General features: G+C 43.5%; 1 protein-coding gene across 4 annotated transcripts in view; it reads right to left on the bottom strand.

Annotated features, from left to right (window-relative positions):
* The window catches only part of VLDLR (very low density lipoprotein receptor), a 39,190-nt gene extending 21,055 nt beyond the window's left edge, over positions 1–18,135 (bottom strand). For 2 of the 4 annotated variants that reach the window (XM_039461476.2, XM_039461477.2), the window contains exons 1-3: positions 17,972–18,135; positions 4,648–4,767; positions 79–201 (exon numbers count right to left, since the gene is read on the bottom strand). In XM_039461476.2, the coding sequence (XP_039317410.1) occupies positions 79–201; positions 4,648–4,767; positions 17,972–18,053 (325 nt within the window). In that variant the 5' untranslated portion in view covers positions 18,054–18,135. The remainder of the gene's footprint in view (positions 1–78; positions 202–4,647; positions 4,768–17,971) is intronic. The other 2 variants (XM_003935654.4, XM_003935653.4) reach the window with 2 other exon arrangements.
* Positions 18,136–18,370: the final 235 nt, after the last annotated feature.

Below are 18,370 nucleotides of genomic sequence, written 5' to 3'. Positions count from 1 at the left end.
AGTAGATTAAGCCATACTTAGAAATCTGAGACACCGAACAACTTGGGAAAGTTCAAGGCCAAAGCAAGTTACACTCACGGCACTGTTCTGGGGTTTCATCTGAACCATCTTCACAGTCGGGATCTCCATCACACTTCCATCGGCTGGGAACGCACTGGCCATTGCTGCACACGAAGTCAGATTCAGCGCATGTCTTCTTTACTACAAAAGTTTATTTAAAGGGTGAAAGTTGAAGTCACTTACCCACAGCCCTAGCTTCACATGAGGGCTCATACTGCATTTTGGCATGTTTTCCTCTAAAAAATAGCTGAGTCAATGGGCACTCAACTGCCAATATTCAGGGAGACTTTCAGAAAAATTATTACTATTATTATTTTTCAGAGGAAGAAGGTGCTCACTTGAGATATCTGGAGGAAACTGAAGTCAAGGTCAGACAGAGGTTGCTCATTATCTTTTTTTTTTTTTTTTGAGATGGAGTTTCGCTCTTGTTACCCAGGCTGGAGTGCAATGGCACGATCTCGGCTCACTGCAACCTCCACCTCCTGGGCTCAGGCAATTCTCCTGCCTCAGCCTCCTAAGTAGCTGGGATTACAGGCATGCGCCACCACGCCCAGCTAGTTTTTTTTTTTTGTATTTTTAGTAGAGACGGGGTTTCACCATGTTGACCAGGATGGTCTCGATCTCTCGACCTCGTGATCCACCCCCTCAGCCTCCCAAAGTGCTGGGATTACAGGCTTGAGCCACCACGCCCAGCCGAGGTTGCTCATTATCTTACAACCCAGAGATACCTTACATTTAACTTCCCACCTGTTTTATAATGCTGAGATTAAGTAACACTTTCATTCTCTACATGCATTTCTTCCAAGTCATTTATTCAAATACTTCATATGTTTAACAGCTAAACATTCCATATTCTGACTGGATCATAGAAGAACTGTTTGCTGGGGACTGAATATTTGTTTCCCCCCAAAATTGATGTGTTGAAATCCTAACTTCCCGTATGATGTTATTAGGAGGTGGGGCCTCTGGGAGGTAATGAGGTCATGAGGGTGGAGCCCCCACGAATGGGATTAGCACCCTTATAAAAAGAAAACAGAGCACTGGTTTCTCCTTGTTATCTACTATGTGAAGACAGTGCGAAGATGGTCATCTGCAAACAAAAAAGACAGCCCTCACCAGATAGCAGATCTGCTAGCACCTTGATCTTGAACTTCTCAGCCTCCACAACTATGAGAAATAAATTTGTTGTTTCAGGTACCCATCTATGGTATTTTTGTGAGCGCAGTCTGAGCTGAATAAGACACTGTTCAAGGAGCATCCCTTAACAACACATGCGTTTAGTGTGGAGAATGAAGGCCAAACCCCAGTACTAAATATTGTCACCCATACTGGTCTACAGGGGCAAAGGAGCTCATCAGGTAGAAAGGGGCGAAAACTCAATCAGTGTAGCAAGAGATGTTGTATTTAGAATTCAAGGGAGAGAAGATTTTAGTCTTTCTAGCCAAGGGGTAGGCTAATATCAATCAGCTAAAAGTCACTGAAGCTGTCAGTGCTAATATCCATAACTGACTGCTGGTGTTAAAATAGCATAAGGAAAGGAATTAATTCTGCTGCTGATTCTTCCTGGGGCAGGTCTTTCCCCTATACTTAGGGTTACCATGAGTTTGTTGTCCAAATTGGGACCATGACAGCAGAAAGGGGACACTGTTATTTATATCCATAAGAGAAGCATAAACCAGTGCCTTCTTAAGCAAACTGGGCAGCTCGGTCATCCTACCCATGAAGGAATCACAGAAGAGGATGAATCCGGATATAAAGTAGCTACACAGGGTACCCTAGGCTTATCTTTCTTAGAGTATATTCTTTCTGGCCTATATGCTTATACTTTCGACCCAAATTTCTATTTTAAAACATTCCACTATAACAGATATTCTGTGAAGGTAAGTAAGTGAAAAATTCACAATTTGCTGAACATTTGAAAGGCACTGTTTCCCAAGTCACTGGTTTAAACTAGGTAGAACTCTCAAAGCTTAGAGGTTGCCCTTGGACCACTCTGGTTCAGTGTAAGATACTGTCAAGAGGAGAGAGAGTGATTACAGTTAATTTCTAGAACATGGGTTGACAAACTATGATTATCTAAAAAGGATCATCTCCCTGAATTACATAGCCAAGGAAACAAGACTGACCATGCAAGCTTTTAGATTCATGCCTGTCTCTAAAATCACTGAAATACTCAAGCACTAGTGTTAATGAATTAAGTGCTATTCAAGGCCTATATTCTGAGCATGGAGGAAGCCGTCAGAGGGTCTGCGGGGTTAGCTGCTGTAATTCAACCTGTGATATTCTTTAGAAGTTGCAAGAGAGAGAGTAGCGGAATGGCTATAGAGAGATCCCATGATTTTAAGTCTTAGAAAATTAATGAGGATGTGAAAGATTGGCTGTATACCACAGGGTTTGAGCAAAAGATAAACAGAGACAGACAGATTGCTGTAGGGTTATCTTTCTTAATTTGGAGCATAGACTGGGAGGGTAAAGAAAGGATATTTGAATTGAGCCTTGAGAGACCAATAGAAATTTAGATGTGCTACAGAGGAACAGAATTAACAGTTACATATTTAGAATACCTAAACTGCTGATTAATTAGCTCAGCCTAACACTATAAAAGAATGAGTTATTGGGATCAGCAGAAGCACACGGCTTATAGAATCTAAGATTAAGTTGACTATGCCCATTGACATACTGGAAATAAAGAACCCTGCTAAATATTGTAACCAAGTTCCATATTAAGAGATTAGACCACAATAGGAGGTAGCTTTGGAAGTTTTAAGTAATTCCATAGCTTTCCTCTTCCATAGAGGAACGAAGTTAGCATTCAGAGCTTCCCTGATTGTAATGTTCCCAATTTCTTTCTCTATCATCACACATGGAAGATAGAGACAAATTTTGGCCAAGAATATAATTTTTCCCCCCTCAAATGCTCTTGATTAGATATACATCTACCTGCTTTTCTTTCCCAAACTCTCCTACCATGTGGCTAATAGAGAGCATTTACACAAGACTATTTTAGAGAAATCCCAAGTTGACCCAGATTAGTTCTACTGAGTCAGACGGTAATAGAAGACTTTTGCAACATAAATAATGACTTTTTAACAAAAAGCAATGGGTTTTGCCAAATATATAGTTTAGAATAGAGGGGAAAACTGCTACTTACAACAGGAAAATAGTTGACAAGAGTAAGGACTCTCTAGGGAGATATTTAGTGAGAGAACTAAATTACCTAGGTAACCCAGAAATAGCATGGGACTCAATGTCTTGTGGAATAGATTAAATTCTCAGTGTTAAAATACAAACGATGGAAAAGTATTGCACAGGAGAATTATTCTCCGTCCTGAGACTGGATTTAAGTTTCTTCTCTGAGACTGCAGAATAGGTTTTTTTCTTTTTTTTTTTTTCTGAGGGAAATACTTTATATTTCATGAAAAAAACTTAACATTATAATAGTTTTATTTGTAATTGCTTATTTCCTCTACTTCCTCTCCCTCTTCCATGTCCAATTTTTTTTTTTTTACTGCGTTTTAGGTTTTGGGGTACATGTAAAGAACATGCAAGATTAGGCTTTCTTATACTTCCAAAAGAGCTACTGACCTTCTCTGCGCATTGGCATGAAAACACCTGTGATATTGCTCAGAGAGATCAGGCTCAGGACAAGGTCTGCCATGATGTTTACTGTACAGCATTTTAGTAACGATGCATGAAGAAGTAGATAAGGGAATAACAAGATGGCAGTTGAAGAAACCTACATTAAGTCTCTACTTTTCTTCGGTATTTCTACCTTGTACAGTGAAAATCTTTATATAACATCTTTTAAAAGATAAATGACAATGTTAGCACCAATAGTCACGTACAATGTTGTTTCAGAATGTTTACAACATTGAACAAAGGGATCCTAGAGCAAACTTCAGCATGTATTCATGGTTTCTAAATGTGACCTTGCCATTCAGTTCTCAGCTGTTCTGGCTTGACATGAAGTCATAGAAATTGCATACATAGGCATTTCTCACAATGATCTTTTGATAGATGCTGATTGATGGATGTGACACTGTATCCCCATTCTCTTGCAGAGAGAATGTCTTCCGCCCTGCTAATGCTTTAGAATTAGCAACTATTGTAGGCAGAGAATTAAAAGAGAAGCCTTATCTGATCTTTGATCTGTGCTGGCTTGTAGTTTCCATGTCAGGGGTTAATTAACCCCCTGAAACATTATGGGATTTTCTCATGTCCATGGCTTGCTTTCTTTTCTAGGATCAGAACCATCTGAAAATTAAAAGGGAAAAAAGGTCCCTTCTAAGCAATCTTCTGTCTGTCTCTATTTCTGGTCCACTTCTCCCTTCTCCCAGCTTCCTATTCCTGATCTAAGATAAACTAGGTCCTGTCATTTAAATGGAACACCACCTTATCATTCCATACTCAAGTTGATAACCTCATGTCAAATACTCAATTTTATTCCTTTAGAGAAGTATAGATTCTTTGGACTCTTTCAAAGAAATTGTTAGAAGGGGATTTTCTTTTCAGAATCTCAATACATTTGCAGATTAAGATAACATCATATTTTAACAGAATGCATAGGTCATCAAACTCTTTACTTACCACAGTTCTTTTCATCACTGCCATCAACACAGTCTTCGTCTCCATCACATTTCCACAACAGGGTAATACAGCGACCATTTGTGCACTGGAATTGGGAGGCTTCACACTTGGCTTTTCTCCCTAGAATAAGAAGGGAACACTCAGCAAAGCAAGAATAGAGGGTGGTAGGTTATAGATCTGAGATACATAATACCCATGGATGGGGACCTTCTCAGAAGGACACTGCAGATTCAGCAGGCTGTAACATCCTAAGGGCCAGAGTGGGATGGATCTTCAGGCAGTCACTGACAGTAATTGAGTTCTTAGCTGGGTACATGCTAAGACTAAACATTAGATTTCTCAGCCTCTTTCTCCGTGAGGTGTAGGCAACAAACGATGTTCTGACTAATAGAATGTAAACTGAAATGGTATATATAACTTTAGGAAATGTCCTTAAAATGAGAGAGGATCCATTTTTTTTTCTATTTCTTTCTGGTACCTGAAAATTGAACATGGTGGCTGGAATAGTGATCTCGGGCAAATGGAGCCAGACCAATACAGAAGGAACCCAGACTGTCCAGAGACCACATGGGGCATCGTCTCTGCCTCTAGACTTATTTTCTCATTTGTTGAAACTACATGTGTGGCTATAATCTGCCAAGTTGTAATGTTTTAATGGCATTTCTTGTCCATATCCCTACTCTTATCCATTAATGATGCTTCTATTACAAGCACAGTGAAGAAGGAGAAGCAAGAAGAGGTTAGAGGTAGAGTTTAATGCATGATTCCTCCTTTTAGAAATTTAGGTCTAATTGGAAAAACAGGTTTACAAAACAGTTCCAAGATAAAAGCAACAAGAAAGTAGTTAAGAAGCAAAGGAAGATCATTTGTAATTTAGAGACAAGAGAAAAGGAAAGTGAGGTAGAGCCGAAGATACATAGATTCTATTTCTCTGAATCTCAGTTTTCGTAAGCTTAATGTATGGATATTTAATTCGCACAATGGTGTGAACTAAGCCTTGTAAGTGGGACAGTTGGTTTTTTGCCCGGCACAGGCCAGCTAAGGTTCAGGTGCTTCCTATCATTAGCAGTTCTGTCCTTCTGGCGGATGTGATTGCTTTGCAGTAAAAGGCACAGATGTGGCCGCTTAAAGCAAATATACTGCAAATATTTGAGAAAAACAGTGGAATCATATAGTTCACGCAGATTACTTAGGGAGGGTTTCCAAGCAGAAAGCCTTCCTATTTCCTGCCACCTTTCAGCATTTGCAGCTGTGGCATGCTGGCATAAGAACTGATATTACAGATACAAGCACAGACTGGAACTCTTGTGTTATGTGCACAATACCCTAGTTGGTCTTCCTAGTATCAGCTACTCCCTGCTGTCTGGGAGCATTCTGTGCTTTGTGGCTCTTCCCAGGGAGATTAAAATTTGGTCCAAATCAAGATGTCCATATGGGTGTGGTTACTTCCTTGGATATTAAATATATTGCTTTTAAAACTACGTGCATCACTCTGTTCCCATGAGTCTGATTAACCTAGGACCCAGCTACAACGCAGAATGGTTCCCTACCTTCATTTCATAGTATTTTTTCATTCTTCACATGTTTTATTGGTTGTAATATACTAGGGATTTAGAAGGGAACAAGAGGAGGGTAGAGATCGTTGTCAGGAAGCATCACCTGTTCCTTTTTATTCTGTTAAACCAAATATGAGGTACCTGGTACCTCTCCTCTCTCCCCTCTCCCCTCATTGCCACTGAATTCCTAATATGTTTGCAATATTCTCAGTTCTGTCCTGTAGTTCTATATAACCTTACTACCTTTGGGAACTGTGAAAGTGGTTAAGAATCTACCTTGAGTAATTAGAAAAAAAAATGATTTGTAGTCTGAGAACATAGGTATAAATATACTTGAAAAGATTAGCGAGGTTGCAGTTAGGATACAGTGAAGGCTGAAAGCCTCTGATTTTTTTTTCCCCCAAAGGTTTTAGTTACCAAAGGTATTAAGTCCAAATGAGACAGAAACATTGATATTGATATCTGTATAGTTAAAATGGGAACCCCGTAATCAGACTTGAATAGGAACTTAAAAGTCGATGTCAAATGATAGTTTCTCACCCCACGGTAAAGGTACCTGGAAGACAACCTCCTTAAAAATGAGTTTGAAGCTACAGATTTCATAGGCACTTGGAGTGGTCTTGCATTAAATATGGGCATACAGTATTCCAAGGGTGATATTTAGTCTACCGTTGCCTTAAAGAAGGTCTCTGAATTTAGTTGTAATATACAAGCTATCAACAGTAATAAATTCTATTAAAATCCCAGCAGCTCTGCTCCAAGAGTCTATATTGAGCAGACTCAGGACAGGCATCAGCATTTTCTGCTAAGAAAATATCCAAAGCCAAAAAGGAGTTTAATTTCTAGCTTTTCTCAACTCAGATATTTCCACTTTACTCCAGCTTCTGCCTGATCATCATAAAGCTGTGTTTTAACATCTCTCTCTCTCTCACACACACACACACTCTCACTCTCTCCCCAGCCTCCCCCCACCGCCCCGCCCCCATAGGAAGGAGTAGCAACAGGCATTAGGAATACAGTGTGCTACTAAAACGTCCCTGTTTGTTTAAAAGAACAACATTGGGGTGGGGGTGGCAAGACAAGCTGGCTTTATAAAGGACTCTTTAAGGAGAGGCAAATAAAGACCTTAAGCTTTAGGGCTATGCCTCTTCGTTTCCTAGTTTCCTAAGCACTTTGTTTTGAGAGATTGCTACTGGGCAGAAAGTGCTCCCTAGTTCTGTTTAATTCTCTGCTTCCAACAGAGAGGGAGAGCTCAGACACTAAATCAAATGCCGAGCCCTTAGCCACCTGACTGGAACACTGTTAAGTTTTCTGTTCAAGTTTTTAAAAAGGTTCTACCTTTCCACCTCTGGTGCTCAGCTGGGACTACTGCTGTGCAGAGCTCTAGGAGAATCGAAAGCACCAAATGAGTTAAGAAGCTTTTGATTTCCAGGGCTTTGGGGATTACAGGATTGTGGACCTTCAGTCTATTTCCATCCATGAAAGTTAAGTCTCAAAATTCAGTATTATACTTTCATAAAGGGAACAAGTTGAGCTTGAAATCATCTACACTTGAGGTTCTTTTAATTCTTAGGGCTAAGCTAAAGCCGTTGACACCTCAAAATATAGCTTGGAATTAGAAGTGCTAGGCACTTCTGCTCAGACAGGTGAGAAGTGGGGGTAAAATGCAGTTGTTAGTGGGTTCCCCAAAGCCACAAGGTTTCAGGAGAATGTCTTAGGCTAGAGGGGTGGTTGAAGTGGAGGGAAAGGCCGCAACAGCAGGGGCCCTGTGTGTTCCACCTCTGCCTCTATCAAGACTTTCTTTTGAATATTGGATTTTGGTGTAAGAACTTGAAAAGAGTTCTACTGATTTAAGAAATTGTCTATTTTCCTTCCAGCTCTAATACTTAGGATATCTCTGCTCCTTTGGGTGAAGGAGTTGGGAGTCACTTGTACCTACTCACTTACGTGGCTATTTAAATTTGTAATGAATGAATTCCTGGAGTGTCAAAAATGTCTCCCGTGTACTGTCACTTATATAAATGGAATCAGACTGTGCACACTTACTTCAAGGCATCTACGTCGTAGGAGCCTCCCTTCTCTAAAGAGTCAACATTGCTACACAGACATACTGGCAGTTCACTGGCACCAAGAAACTCAGGGTTCTTCCTGGTGGTGTTTGTATAAATCCATGGGGTACATGTGAAATGTTGTTACATAGATAATGAATGTATACTGATGAAGTCAGAGGATTCAGGGTGTCCATCACTCGAGTACAATACAATTTTGTTGGGTACAGTCATTGAAGTTATTTCTTCTATCCTACTGTCTGTCTGTATTCTTTAATCCACTTCTTTTCCTCTGCCCTCCCTGTCTCCCCACTTCTGAGTCTCTGTTACCTTTCTGTCTACCTCCACGTGATAAAATATTTTAGCTCCCACATATGAGTGAGAACATAAGATATTTGTCTTGCTGTTCCTGGCTTATTTCCCTTAGCATAATGACCTCCAATTCCATCCCCATGCTGCTGCAAATGACAGGATTTCATTCTTTTTCATGGCTGAATAGTATTCCAGTGTGTATATGTACATTTTCTCCACCCTTTCATCCATTGATGGACATTTAGGTGGATTCTTTATCTTTGTTAGTGTGCATAGTGCTGTGATAAACATGCCAGTGCAGGTGCCCCTTTGATTCACTGATTTTTACTTTGGGTACACACCCACTAGAGGAATTGCTGGATTAAATGTTAATTCCAGTTTCAGTTTTTTGGGAAATCTACATATTGTTTTCCTTAGTGGTTGTATTAGTTTACATTCTCACCAGCAGTGTATAAGAGTCCCCTTTTCTCCATATCCGCAGCAACATCTGTGTATTTTGCCTTTTTGGTAACAGCCATTCTGACTGGTATAAGATGATATACGTCATTGTGATTTTGGTTTTCATTTCTCTGGTGATTAGTAATGGTAGCCATTTTTTCATAAATCTGTTGGTCATTTTTGTGTCCTCTTGAGAAATGTCTATTCATATCCTTTGTCAACTTTTGAATGGGATTATTTGTTTTTATTCCCCCCTGTTATTTGACTTTGTATATTCTGGATATTAGTCTCCTGTCAGATAACAGTTTGCAAATATTTTCTCCCATTTAGCAGGGTGTTCTTCACTTTGTTGATTATTTCTTTTGCTGTGTAGAAGCTTTTTAGTTTAATGAAGTCCCCTTTGTCTATTTGTGTTTTTGTGGCCAGGCTTTTGAGGTCTTTGTTATAAGTTCCTTGTCTAGGCCAATGTCCTAGAGAGAGACTCAGGGTTTTTAATGCATGTAGAAGTCAGCCTGCCATTGTCTATTTTTCCCTGCAGGGATTAACATGGGAGAACAATATGTGAGCTTCAGTAAAAAATGGCATAGGCCTTCCAGTAAATAGCAAGCCTTTGAGATCTCCCTATGGAGCTCTGAGCACCACCCTGCGAGGAGCACTCCAACATGCATGCCCAGAATATAGAGAAAGTGTCTCTGGGTACCAGGTTCACAGTACAGTTCAATCTGCACAGAGGCTCATGCTGCCACACTGCTGGGGCCACCAGAGCCAAGCATTTACATCTCGCATGCCCTTATTCATTGCTTAAGCATATGGGTGTTACTTGCTGGAATTTCTTCAGTCCATTTGTTTCGGTACTTCTAGGGCCACCAAGGGCATTTATTTTTAGTTTAGTTCACTTCTACTACCTGCCACTTTTAATGCCCGTCTTTCTATTCATAAACTAAAACTCCTTTCAGGACAAGCAAATTTCTGAGTCAGCAAAAAAGTTTTCCTACAGGGAAGAGGGTTGGTAAGAGGCAAAGTACCACAACAGATGTTAAGGGAAATGCTCTGAGCTTAGCTGTCAAGCACAGAGGTTGTGTTTTGGCCTTAAAGTCAGCATCTGAAACAGTGTAAGAACCAATGTAGGCCAGGCGTGGTGGCTCACGCTTGTAATCACGGCATTTTGGGAAGACGAGGTGGACGGATCACCTGAGGTCAAGAGTTCGAGAGCAGCCTGGTCAACATGGCCAAACCCCGTGTCTACTAAAAATACAAAAATTAGCCAGGCATGATGTCACATGCCTGTAATCCCAGCTACTTAGGAGGCTGAGGCAGAAGAATCGTTTGAATCCAGGAGGTGGAGGTTGCAGTGAGCCGATATATTGCCATTGCACTCCAGCCTGAGCAACAAGAGTGAAACTGCCTCAAAAAAAAAAAAAAACCAGTTCAGGGGCCACTAAAAACTGGTGAATATGTAAGCTAATTCTTCAGAGTCACTGATGAATTAAGTGAATTTTACAGGTCAATTGCCAGTTTTTCCATTAATAGCAAATTGATCTTAAGAATCACAGATACAACTGAATGCTTTTCTTGTGGGCCAAACCCTGCTCTAAAACTTCACACCTGTTAGCCTTTAAAATTTGTAATCCTGCATGGTTGGCTCTATTATTCCTCGTTTACAGATCAGGAAACCTGTTTGGAGAAGGAAAGTACAGTCAATTGTCCCAGATCGCCCTGGGCAGAGCTAGGAGTCGAACCTAGACACTCTGGCTCTAGATACTGTGCTACTGAGCATCAATTTAGATTTAGCTTTGTTGCTGACATGGAGGGCTGCTTTCCTTCCCCATTCTAATTTTTTAAAATGCTGCTAGAATGCCTCAGCAAGTCTTCTAGAAAGATTACAGCTCTTGGTTTTCTTGCCTAGGGTTCAAGTCAGAGGCAAGACCCTCCATCTGTCATAGCTTGAAAATCGTCAGCTTCTGTGAGTGGTAAACTAAGTCATTCTCAAGCTCCAGTGTCCATTGGAATCACCAGGAAGGCTTGTTAAAACACAGAATGCTGGGCCTGGGCCCCAGCCTGGATTCTGATTCAGTAGGTCTAGAACAGGGCCTACATTTGGATTTCTAATGAATCAATGTTGACACATGCTCAATTAACATTGAATTAGTGTTGCCAATTTCAGTCCACACTTTGAGAACCACTGCACTAAGGCTAAGAAGCTACAGATTCCACCCATAATGTCAGTGGTTCTTTCATTTTCAGGGTTGTAACATATACTACCTACACCCTCATAAGCCCTAATATTCATCACGGGAGAAACAGAAGAGATAAATGCATCTTTTACAGCACACATGACGGTAACAATGTAAGTGAAGCCCTCAAAACTATTTTGCAGGAAAAATTTGTGTGTTTTAATAAGCAGAGGTTCTTCTAAAATCTATCCTTCCCTGACTGTGTGTAGTCCAGAACGAGCCCAAATTCTTCCCTGACATTTGGCCATCAAACCCTGGCCATGCCCAGCCCCTCCTTTCTCACCTGATCTAAATTTAAACCTCTCATTCCACATTCTCTACCCATATCAAGCAACCTAGTGATTCAAGCAACCTAGAACAGCCAAGACCGGGGTCATTTCTCGGCTCACCACTACCTCTAGGATTATGTTCCCTACGAATTTCCTCAGACTTTTCCTTACTGGCCACCACCCACCATCTGCTCAGGCTATACCAGCTGAGCTAACAGCTTGAAGGGGACCCACTCACTTCCCCATGGCTTTGCCCTTCCTCGTGGCTGCTTTGTCTCAGTTTGTTCATGTTGCCTTTGTCCCCTCATCTACCAGGAGTGGGCTAAGACTGTACTCTTGAATGAGGCCTCAGTGCCTTTTTCGGCAGAACTACGTATGGTCTGGCTGCTTTCTCATACTAATCCCTGTCACACAGCCATCACGCAAGGAGATGAGTTCCGCTACCATTTTTCACCTTTAGACACAGAGATCCCCTAAGGCATGGCCTGCAATTTACGTTTGTAACTCAGGACCTGGGGCCTGACATCCTTTATCCTCTAGGCACTAGTTGGTACTCCTGGATACATGAGTTGATTCATTACTAGTAAAGCGGGTCTGAGCCAAAGACTTTCATCAAAAACATTTTCCCCTGCTTTTCAGAGCTTGAAACCAAGTATGACTGGTTGTTTTACTAGCCGGGTACTTTGAAAGACTCTAGGTTATAAAGGTCCCTGGTCCCTATGCCTATGAGGGTACAATCACCTCATCTTTTTAGCAATTTATCATTTAAAAATGGTGCATCTTCACACACTTGTCTGTCAGAATCAGTGTGTCAGCCTCATTTCCATATGAAAAGAGAGATTCCCACACCTTAGAAGGTTAGCAGCTGCTAATTGGTAAAGGTTAGGAGTTTGATGTATCAGACCCAGATTTTACTTGACATGTTTTAATGCTCTTTGGCAATACTGGCAGTAATCCACTGTTGCTTGAATCCTATCACCTTTGTAGGATTCTCTGCAGAGATAGGATCATCTCTGGCTTTTTCATACAAGTCTAAGTTCTTCGTGATTTTAGGGAAACTTCATAAACTACAACCCAGAGAGTATACGGAAATGCCAGCAATCTTCAGCTATCTGCCTCTTTTACAATGAAGTCAAACACTGGATCTGCTCACTCCTGTTCAGAGCTTCTCTTCCAGGCTGTCTTTGGCTCACTGTTTCCTGCTTTGATTCCCCACTAGACTAAGTGCCACAAAGGAAGGAACCAGTGCTGCGGTCACTCTGTCCCCATGCCTGGTGCCATACTTTAGGTACTCAGATGTACATCATGTGGTTTCAAGGAGATGCACAAAGATAACCAGCATCAGCCTGCAACCTACTTAGTGAACCTAAAGATCAGTTAATAACTCAGATCTGGGGATTTTCATTCAAGAAAATGAAAGATTAGAGGCAGTCTATAAAATAGAAACCCTGTTTATTCACAGTATGTGGGAGAACTATTAAGTTCTAACATGTTATATAACTCACAAATGCTGTCTATCATCAAAGCTCTGTTATGTCCCTTCCTTGGCAAATTGGAACCCCCCATCCCATCCCCATCACCTTGTCTATATACATAAAGGCTGCCCAGATTCCCTGAGTTGGCAAAATCAACTGCTCTAGCCAGCGGCTACATCTTATAGTTTCCAGTATCTCTAAACTACTAAGTAGGCAAAGGATCCCTAAGCAAGCATTAAAACATTTCTAATAATCTCCATACTTATTCTCATAGGACCCAGCAGACAGTCTCTTGCTTAGAGACTCTTAACTATTGGGCCCAAGCTTTCTTAGCAGACTTCACTCACTGGGAAAAGTATGTTAAATTTATGGTACAGGTTGAGCATCCTTAATCCAAAATCTGAAATGCTCCAAAATCCAAAACTTTTTGAGTGCTGACATGATGTCATAAGTGGAAATTCCACAATGACTTTATGTGACAAGTTGCAGTCAAAGCTCTGTTTCTTGTATATAAAATCATTAAAAATATTCTATAGGCCAGGTGCGATGGCTCACGCCTGTAATCCCAACACTTAGGGAGGCCGAGGTGGGCGGATCATGAGGGCAAGAGATAGAGACCATCCTGGCCAACATGGTGAAACCCCGTCTCTACTAAAAATACAAAAAAGTTAGCTGGGAATGGTGGCGCATTCCTGTAGTCCCAGCTATTTGGGAGGCTGAGGCAGGAGAATCCTTGAACCAGGGAAGGGGAGGTTGCAGTGAGCCAAGATCGCACCACTGCACTCCAGCCTGGTGACAGAGTGAGACTCTGTCTCAAAAAAAAAAAAAAAAAAAAATCTATAAAATTACTTTCAAGTTATGTGTTTAAGGTGTATGTGAAATATAAATAAATTTCATGTTTAGACTTGGCTTATCCCCAAGATACCTTATTATGTATGTGTGAATGCCCCAAAATCTGAAAAAACAAACTAAAATCTGTGGAACTCTTCTGGTTTCAAGTATTTCAGATAAGGAACACTCAACCTGTGTCACCTGCCATCTCATTTGGTTCCTGCAGACCAGTTATTATATCTAACTAAGTGGTATTAACAGTGTTTAGAACTTAGCAAAGAGACACTGATTTAGTTTGAGAAATGCACAGAGTAAAACTTAGATGATTTTTACTTAAAAGGCAGACTCTACTCCTAAGTCTTCAGAAAAACTATCAGTCCTCATATTCTCTAGCCCAAAACTCTTTAGGTGGCAGAAAAAAATTTTCGCTGGACTACTTACTTCTGCTTAAAAAGTGTATCTCACCCATAACCTCAGTAGACAGTATTTTTGGACTGTTTGTCTTGAATGTAGTCTATCACACTGTTGCCCAAGTATTCTTCTGAGATTAAACTAGTAGGGACCAAACTAAGCAATTTTGAAGTTATCAACTAACCACGGAGAGGGAGGTTGTATTAGACCATCACAAGGAGCTCCCTAAGGCAGGTATGCTTATGAGGAACACCAGTACAGACCTCATCAAGCCCTTTAATGCATTTAATTTCTTATAGGCTAGTATGTGAAGGTGGCTTTCCAAATGAAAGTCCATATCCAAAGTGAATTCAGTCATGACTTGAAGTCCTGTAGGCAACTGCCTCGTCTTAAGCACTCTTCCCTGCACTAAAAAGAACAACTTTCTTTACGTTCTGTGAGAAACAGAAAATGGGCCAGATATTTAAAATGAATTAGCTATATTTCTATGCTGTGTGCCAAGTCTTCTGGATTTGGGATCAAACCCCGAAGCCATAAGGCTGGGTACTATCCGTTCCCTTGACCTTATGGTCATGTTCTACTCTAGGAGTTCTTGTTAAGTCTTATCAGGTTGATACCCCTTCAGGAACAGAAGGGGCTTATAATGACTTTTTTTCTCTTCCAAAATTGTAATAAAACAACCCCAGTCAACTTAACTTTACGGTCATTCACTTTTATGACAGGTAGAGACACTTGGATCAGGTCTTCACTTCTTTTGAGCCTGTAGGTTGTCACCTTTGCTAGCAACGTTTAAACAGCAGTTTATTGTACTAAAAAGTCTTGATATTTGGCAGCTGTTACTGAACTTGACCTTTATACATGTTTTAGGTATGTGGGGACTCAGGCCATAAAAGCAAATAATCAAAATGACACAGGGCAGGCACATAAATGCCACATAAACTGGGCAAGAAGATGATTCAGGGAACAAAGCTACTCTAGACTTCAAGAAGCTGTCACTGCCAAGGAGCGCTTGGCTGGTGACCTTCCTTTACACAGTCCTTGCTCACATGAGAGAGGAGCAGTCTTTGATAAGGGTTACTATCATCATACCTTTACTGGTGCTATGTGGATGAGCCACGTTTACTTTCCATGCCTTCCAGTTTCCTACCGCCAGGTCTATTACTACCACCAGTAACTCCAACTCCCTTCCCACCATGAGAGAACTTTCTTTCTACTCTTAGGCTAATAGTTGCTAGCCATATCTGAAGAGCTCTCACAAAACCTTGGTTCTTTTAGACTCTGGCCTTAAAGAATACATCATACCACAGACCTTAATCTTGACTACCTAGGCTGGAGGAAAATGTCCTAGAATCCTCAGGAACTGTGCAATCAGGTACACCAACTTCTCGTTAACTTTAAGTTCCTTGCCAGAGTCTCATTGCTCAGCTGCCTTGTCCAGGAGTACTGTGAAACAGCACCATGTGCCAGTGGGCAGAAGGGGAAGTGGAGAAGCTCCGGGGTAGAAAGTGAGCCCACATGCCCTGAGACTTTGAACTTAAGACAGATGCCAGTAGGGGTTGGTTTAGGGTCAATATCTGTCTTGGTCCAAATTTCCTCCAGCTTCCTTTCCTTTGAAGAATTTAAGTTTGCATGAGTTTCTGTTTTGCCATTGTTCATGCAGGCGTCCCCAAACTTTTTTACACAGGGGGCCAGTTCACTGTCCCTCAGACCGTTGGAGGGCCGCCACATACTGTGCTCCTCTCACTGACCACCAATGAAAGAGGTGCCCCTTCCTGAAGTGCGGCAGGGGGCGCGGATAAATGGCCTCAGGGGGTCGCAGTTTGAGGATGCCTGGTTCATGGCATGTCAAATATTTCACATGTGAAAAGGAAAGAGGATCCTCACCTGCCTAATACAAGGTGAACGTCTGGCTTTGACTAACTCATTTCAGCAGTTTAGGTGCATTCCTAGCATTCTACAAGGTAAAGCTAACCTCTAGTGGTAGGGATATGCAGCAAAATGAAACTTTTCTCCCACCTTCCTGGATAATTGTCCCTCCTTCCGGTGTTTTCAAAACCTTAGTGTTTTGAAATGTTACAAAAGGCATAATGCAAGTCATGGCACTGTTCTGAGAAATCGTTTAATAAGTTAGTATTACTCATCCATTAATGATTAATGCTAGCGTTTGAAAACTCTTGTAAGCTAAGAGCTTTTCTAGGCTCTCAGACTTGTAACACATCAGATTCCATGTTCACTACACACTCATCCTCTTTAAAGAGTCCAGGCAGAAGGCATTTGCAAGAACAACCCATAGAAGCCTGTGGAGTCTCACTTTCCCTTGAAACTGACACTTCCCATGCTGCTTACTTAGGAGTCCGCAGAACCATGTGACCAACCTAAACGTGATCTCACCGCCAACCAATCGCAGAGGGCCGAAAGGCCAGTCCCAGTTCACACGCTCCGGACAGTGGCAACCAAAGGGCAGGGGCATTCGAGACATGAAACCCCAGGCATTGCCAGAGAGGCTCCTTGACCACATACTTTAAAGTTCCCTCTCACTTCAGGAGCGCGTGACTGCGGGCAGGTAGAGCCCCCTAAGCCACCTGGCTACGGGAACTAGTGACGCTGGAATCCGTATTTCAGGCCGGGGCGGCTTTCTGTCCCAATTCCCTGCAGCTGGGAAGCAAACCCCTTGGCGTCACATCTGAAGACCACTTCTGGGACGCGCTAAGATTCTGACTGAGTCCTGTGGTCTGTCCCGGAAAGTTATGAGGCCCCAAGTGGGAGAGTGGCTGAAGACCAGGTAGGGACCCCCAGGCTCCTGCGGCAGACTCTAGGGATCCGACAGTGGTCACCACCGCCCTTCCCAACAAGATAGGGCCACACAGTCGCTCTCGCGCTGCTCCTTTGATCTATTGTTTAGAATGAAGGCTAATTACAGTCACTAGCCTAGGACTCAATTCCTCTCGAGGAAACGTCACCGGGAAGGAGGATCAGCAAACTAACCTGATTAAGTCTTCCTTCCACTCCCTCTCCCCGTTCAGCTGCACTAGAGACCTGCGAGGTTTCCAAATGCCGCCCGAGGCGTGGAAAAGGGAGGGGAGAAGCACCCAGTGGAGAGTCCCGCGTAAAGCCCCACTCCTCCCCTACCCCGCACGCGGGAGAGTCGGCCCCGCGCCGGAGGAGTCGCAGTCTGGGTGCGCAGGCTGCGCACTGCCCGCGGCTCCGCGGAGCCTCCCGGCTGCCGCCCACAGAACGTGCGCCCGCTCACGAGCCCGGGCCGGTACCTGGCGCCCCGCGTCCCCGGAGGCTCACACCTTCGCCCACTGCCCGCCCCAACACTCCCCGAGGTCCGAGTGGGCGCACCCCGGGCTGCCGCGCACGTCTCGGCCCTCTGCCTCCTTCCTAACACCCCGCCTGGCAGAAGAGGCAGAACCATTGTTCAATGCTCAGAAGCTCACATTCCTCAGCCCCCGTCAAGGGGGCGAGAAACGAGGCAAAACAGCGGCTTTGGGGGCAGCGGTGTGAGGGATCGAAGACTAGTTCCGGCGAAACGTCAAGACACCCCAAACCCCACTGTCCCCCAAGCCCGGCTCCCTTTGGCCGCGGCGCTGACAGCTCAGAGGCGCCACCACGGTAGGGAGGGAAAGAAGAGGAGAGCCGAGAGGCGCCTCCTAGGAGGCGGGTGGGCAGACGGAGACCTGCGCCTCGGGGTCCCCCGGTGCCCCGGCTGGGCCCCGGCCGCTAGCGGAGGGGAGCGTCCTTACTCACCGGTTCCGGTGGCGCAGCTCTCCCGGGGCCCCCAGCACAGCGCGAGCAGCAGCCAGAGCGCCCAGCGCGCGGACGTGCCCATGGTGCCCGCCTGGATGGTGCCGCCGCCGCCGCCGCTCGCTCCGCACAACAAGTTACCAGCCCTTCCGAAAGGAGGAAGAAGGTGGGGGCGGGGAGGGGAAAGGGGGAGAAGGAGGGGGAAGGAGTTGGGGGGGGAAGGGAGCGGGGAAGAAGAGGGCACCCCCTCCCCTACAACTTGCACAATCTCCTCCCCGCCAGCCAACCCACCCACCCACCTCCCCGGGCTGCAGCAGCAGTGCAAGCCGAGCCTGCGGGCAGAAAATAATGCAGGCGCTGCAGCGGAGGGGAGGGGAGGGAGAGGGGGTGGGGAGCCGAGAG

Source organism: Saimiri boliviensis, chromosome 2, assembly GCF_048565385.1.
Source record: "Saimiri boliviensis isolate mSaiBol1 chromosome 2, mSaiBol1.pri, whole genome shotgun sequence".
NCBI classification, from domain to species: domain Eukaryota; kingdom Metazoa; phylum Chordata; class Mammalia; order Primates; family Cebidae; genus Saimiri; species Saimiri boliviensis.
This window is presented reverse-complemented; position numbering and strand designations above follow the sequence as displayed.